Source organism: Dendroctonus ponderosae, unplaced genomic scaffold, assembly GCF_020466585.1.
Source record: "Dendroctonus ponderosae isolate FM_Combo_2020 unplaced genomic scaffold, Dpon_F_20191213v2 Dpon_F_20191213_8, whole genome shotgun sequence".
NCBI classification, from domain to species: Eukaryota; Metazoa; Arthropoda; class Insecta; order Coleoptera; family Curculionidae; genus Dendroctonus; species Dendroctonus ponderosae.
The window spans coordinates 3,794,494-3,800,493 of NW_026019016.1; the positions used below are offsets into that span (position 1 = coordinate 3,794,494).

Consider the following 6,000-nt stretch of genomic DNA (forward strand, 5'->3'; position numbering starts at 1 on the left):
ACGTTTCACACTCCTTTACATCCAGTGGTAATAAAATTTATAAGTTTTTAAAAGTTTATTGGAAAAGGTTAACTACTACTTCTAATTAGAAGCCGTTGGAAATCATTCGTTTCTGGTCAGTAACGGGAATATTAATCAGTTCGATGCTCACAAATTACCATTGGTTGCATCAAACACGAGAGCGCTTTTAGAGCTTTAAAGAATGTTAAGTTTGCACAGGCCAGTTACCAAATAATTGCCGGTGATTAATTCGATATGCAAACATGAATCCACTGTTCCTGCTACAGCTGGGGCTAAATTTCAAGGCCTTTTTGTAGACCTACAACTAGACATGTGGTTTTTTTCCTTCATCTGTCTTAGTGATCGCAGAAGAAGAGAACAGCCGACAAAATAACCGGAGTTTTGGGCAGCTGTTGCATACAAATAAGGCGCTCGATTACGTAAGAATATTGACGAAATAAAAAAACGAACACGACTTAAATTTTTAATTTGCCTGATATTGGTCAGATGGCATATATTATTTGCCAAAAACATGACAAGAGTTTTCGACCAAGGACAAAGAGCTTTCGACCAACTGTTCAATGGTTTTATTGTAAAACATAGTCCAAATACCGCCCTCATTTAAAATCGATGATGGTGGAAAATCCGAGTTTTTGCTCCGAAAAATGGACCATTTAGCAATAATAATTATTCCGCAAATATGGGAAACTCAGATATGCCAACACTAATTTCACAGTACCAGTCTAATTTGAATTACCTTCTGTGCACAGGAAGAGAAAGTAGCAAATAGGAAGCAAGCAACCATTAAGTATTATGGACTTATTTAAATATACAGGGTTTTCATTTGAAAACAAACGGAAACTTTTGGGAATTAAACATATTGTTCTAGAGGAACTTCTATGACATGTCCACTGAGCAAACAGCCCCCCACTGAGTGATATACATAGTTTTAATCAGAATAAAATCCTTTATCCAATGATTTACGAGTGAGAAACATTGGATGGTCGATTCAGGATTTAAAACATAAAAGTACATATTACGACAGAAATGTTAATGGGCGAAATATCTGGTAATTTATTGCCTTTCGTCTTTCGTAGGAAATCTCCGCTGTTATTCGTATTAGGAAAGTATGTATTGACCAAGAAGTCCTTGAAGATTGACCAACATTTCGGGAGAAAATCGTCTGAAAACTTGTGATGAACACTGTGACTGCCGCTTGTTCATCTTCTAGAAAATCTGATACAAAAATTTATCATTCAATCATTGGAGAACGCATGGAAGAATATTGAGCCTTCCTTCTTGATGAAGGAAGTCTCAATTTGCTGCCAGATGAAGCTCCAGTTTAATTCGTTTTTTCACTAAGAGAGCCGTTGAACCAGCGGCTCTGCAATAGAATGGACAGCAAGGCTTCCAGATCTTACTCCTTAGGCTTTTCTTATGGGGCCATTTGGAAATCAACTAGTTGTTGCCCACCTAATGTCATGCAAGAACTGAAGAATCGAAAATCAAAACAGTGCAGACGAATTTGCCTAAAATTTTGGTCAATGTTTTTGGATAATATTTCTGTGTTAATAAAAATGTATTATCACTTTCTATTCTAAATCTTCTTTTCTTAAATAATTTCTCGATGAGGATTGTCGTCTGAAATGATGATATTACACAGGATTAAATTAAACATGTTATGTGCCTGCACCTTACCTAAGTCAACGTATTTTTTGTATTTTGTTTAATTCTTTCAGTATAAACAATATTTAAGATGTTGGTTCTAAAATAAAAGCCTGTTTAAGAAAATTTCAAAATTTATCTCTTTTAATTCTTCTTTCCGCATCATAAAAATACATTAGTTTGTTGGTTTATACGTTATATGCCCATTTGCTCATCTTATTGATTAAACGTTACATTAACTTTTTTATTCGGTTTATATATTCTGAAATGTTCACTTAGACAGCGAGTAATAAGAATTTTAGTTCACTAACTGATGAGGACAATTTTTCATTAAAAAATTCAACTTTTGAATGTAAAATTGTATATTCTAAAATTTTGTTCAACACACATGTTGTACATCACTCGCTTGTAATGAGATGTGCTTTCAAACATAGTTAATTTAAGACAGTTTTCTATGAACCCGACAGCAAAAACGATAATAATCCGAATACAATTTACATAAATGCAACTGTGTTTCCATTGTCATGGACAAGCCGACGTAAATCAGCCTCTCAAATGGCAAATCGCGGTCTCAATGACACTTTTTCTGTATCGTATTTCAGCAATTTGATACAGACGTAAATTAATAACAATTATCGCACTTTTTCCGAGCAATCGAATGTTGCATTAATTATACCATTTTATTTAAATTTAATGGATTTTTGTTCGCATGGAAATATTTACATTTTTTCACAGCGCGATTTAATGCATATATGCATGACGTTTGCGTTTTGCGAAAAACTTTATTTAATTTAAACTATTACCTTGCAAGTTATTTATTAGAGTCAAGATTAACTGCAAATATGTCGAGTGAGTCAATGTCAGTAATCAATTTTAGTGTTCGCATTTGAATTGTATATGAGCTCTTACTGCCTCCGTATTGGGAAGCCGGGTCAAACGCCTTTAGTAAATCACAAGAAGCTTGCAGATAATTGCCAAGGTTTGTTTTAGGTAGGATGGGACGGAAATGTCAACGCGTTTGTCTTCAAAGGCATTGAAAGTATTTAGATTGTTTAACGTGAATATTTTATCTTTTTTTTCAACATTATTGATGTATATATTATATACCTATTCTGCATAAATATCATGTCGTATCATACAGTCCATCTACCATACAGTGTCTATCCATTAATACAGGTATTCGAGATACTTCGAGATGAATTTTATGACAATTTTAGGCAAAACTGGTTGTGCGCTTTTCCTGAATTCTTAACAGTTTATGAAATAAATATGGAGTTTGAATTGCTGGTCAATTCAACCGGTCGGAAGTTGGAATAGAAACTCAGATACTTCTCGGTACGATCTCGGATACTTCGGCAGACTGTATATTGAATATTCAAATATTCAGCTAAAAGAATAAAATACTCTTAAAATTCAAAGATTACGACGAACTATCGTTAAGTTCTTAATTCCAGTTATGTACTTATTCTTCACAATTATCTACTTTTTTTAAAGCATCACGTGCGATTATATGTCTTTTGTAAAAGTTTAATTCTTTTATAACTTGATTAATACCGGAAATTAATGTATTCTGATTGTTCAGTTTAATTTATTTTCTAATTAAAGTACATCTTAGCTATTAAATGCACCGTTTCATTGCCATCTACTAGGAAATCGTCCTATATATTCAAGCCCAAAGTTGTTCGTTCGCCACTATAACATATAACGAATTATTTAGTAAACCTTGGAAACGTTGTTTATGTATTTTAATACATTTTATTCAAATATTTCAACATATACATAGCAGATTTTTAAAAAAATTGTACTTCTATGCGGTAAACAATTTTATTTAAACATTCGTGGAGTGATTTTAAATCGGCAGAAGAATGATTTGAATAACCCTTCTTAAAATATTTGTGGTCGTTTTTTATTAATAGTTTACTATATTTCCTTGCTTGAATTTTGCTTCTTTCGTGACTTTTTCTTTAATAATACTATTTTCTTTAAAAATTAGTTCGAAACAAAAAGATTTCTTAGAAGCTTCCATAAAATTAGCACTTTTAGAGGCAAAAAAACGATGCTTGTTTTTTTACACACAATTAGTGGCTAGGTTGAGTAACTTTGCAATTTACCATCATATGTCAATTATTTTGTACTGGCAATTTTTTTCTCCGAAATCGTTAATTTTACGACTAAACCACAAATGATGTGTCTTATTTTGAGTAATTCAGGCTCGTAAGTATGCATGTTTAAATGGAATAAAAGTGGGAATATAGACGTTATGCACGAAACGATTTTTGCAATAATTTTGTGTCAGTCGCTAACAAATTGTTGACTACGTGCCTTTTTGATAGCATTTTTGAAATGGTATGCATAGTTTTATGGCTCAATATCAATCCAAATTTCTCTTAAACGTGTTGATTGGCAAATGAGCGTTTTTAAAAAATGCATTTATTTGCTTTAACCAATGTTGCATTTCTACTAGAAAGATTCTGGATTTTCCGAACAATTATGAGTAATGACGCATTGCCCTTTTGCTCATTGAAACTAGATATCTGAAGATAATTGCACCAATTTGATTTAATACGAACAATAAGTAAGCACGATTTAAAAATAAAAATCCGGTTTTCCAACTGAGCAAATTCAAAAAGCCTGTTGTATTTGTTTATATTAGACAGAGACGCTTCGCTTTAAACCGAAATTTCTTGTTCGCACAACCATTTGTTAGAAATAACAACATTTTTCCTGTGCGTGCCAACCTGTTGCGATTGCCCCGTATAATCAGTACACTTCTGGGCATTTCGCTTCCAAATTTGAACGCGTGATGATCAGTTTATCATAGTTTGAAAAAAATGTTCGCCATTAATAATTCCAATACCATGTACTCGCATGAATACCTTAAGTATTATAACTATTATATGGAGATGTTTAACAAGATGGCAAAATCCAATCAAGGGATAACTGCAGGTACTGTTTTGCTTAATTTATATCATTCGTTTGATGAATGTCGCGAACGCTCTCTGAAGGGAATTCTAATGGATAACTGGTCTTAAATATCGCATTTTTTTTGCAGGTAACAGTAAGCCTTCACACCATAATGGCCATGGCCATTCCACCATTAAAGAACTGGCAGGAGCCATTCTTGGGGACGAAAAAAAGGACGACGGCGAACTCTGGAACACTGTGGAGGCGCAGACGGCCTTTTTGGGACCCAACTTATGGGATAAGTCATATGAAACAGACCTGAAGGTATTTTTACATAAATAATGAACTCCAAATGGAATTATTTTGCTTTTTAATTTTTCAGTATGTGGATCTCGATGAGTTCCTTTCGGAAAATGGAGTGTCAATGGATGGACTAGGAACGCACGCGGCTTTAGGGCCCCTTGCGGGCTCCCACCCTCTTCCTAAACGAGAAAGATCCCCTAGTCCGAGTGACTGTATGAGTCCGGACACTATTAACCCCCCTTCTCCGGCAGATTCAAGTAAGTCCACCCACAATGTACTTCTTATTGCACTGTTGACACTTTTTTTAGTCAAATAGAGTCGGAAGTTTTGACGAAAGGAAAAACAGCTTTTAAAATTATACTTCAAGAAGCATCTATGAGTTCTTTAACTTCCTCGTATACGAAACTTAATTAATATAAATTGAGCAGCAGCAGCGTTATTCGTGTTCTTATGTCTTTTGAGTAAAAGAATAATTTGCTACTTTTAATGGCCAATAATTAAGTTCTACATTACATTCATTTACAAATGCAAAATGCTAATTTTGTTCAATTCATTTGCCGTCTAGAATATCATTTTCATAGACTTATAGAATCTGTGCTGTCACTTTATTGAGATATAATACGTTTCTTAAGTCGACTTTTGGAGAACGAAAAACGTATTATGTAAGATCACGAATAATTCAGTTAAAACATTTAAATAGCTCGAAGCCCTCATTTAATTTTTCACTTAATTAATAATCTTAAATTTGCTGATTGAAGTATAATTTTTGTATGTATACTCGTTCCAGAGGTTTTTCGGCAAACAATTTTATTGAAGTTATTATTTTATGCAGACTCTGCTAGACTTTTATTTATCTATTTACATTTCTCATTAATTAAATACTGGTTTACTCAATTGGACTTTTTGCAGTCTTTACATCTCCATTTGCTTTATCTACTGCGAAAAAATAGATTTTCTGCTAAATATTTTGCATTCCTCTACTTCTCTTCATGCAAGCAAAAGCAAAATCATTACCATCTTCAAAGGATGAATTAACCAATTATGTTCTTAAATCTGCCTCTGAATAAATACGCAACCTGCTGCTTAAACTTTAGTTCTGGCCAGGGGCGGATCCAGCTTTAGAATTAA

General features: G+C 33.5%; 1 protein-coding gene across 8 annotated transcripts in view; it reads left to right on the top strand.

The window, feature by feature from the left end:
* The window catches only part of LOC109546464 (hepatic leukemia factor), a 70,853-nt gene that overhangs the window by 58,994 nt on the left and 5,859 nt on the right, over window positions 1-6,000 (top strand). For 7 of the 8 annotated variants that reach the window (XM_019917435.2, XM_019917437.2, XM_048668836.1 and 4 more), the window contains 2 exons: window positions 4,718-4,893; window positions 4,952-5,129. In XM_019917435.2, the coding sequence (XP_019772994.1) occupies window positions 4,718-4,893; window positions 4,952-5,129 (354 nt within the window). Of the gene's footprint in view, window positions 1-4,421; window positions 4,612-4,717; window positions 4,894-4,951; window positions 5,130-6,000 lie in introns of those variants that run through there. The other variant, XM_019917434.2, reaches the window with a different exon arrangement.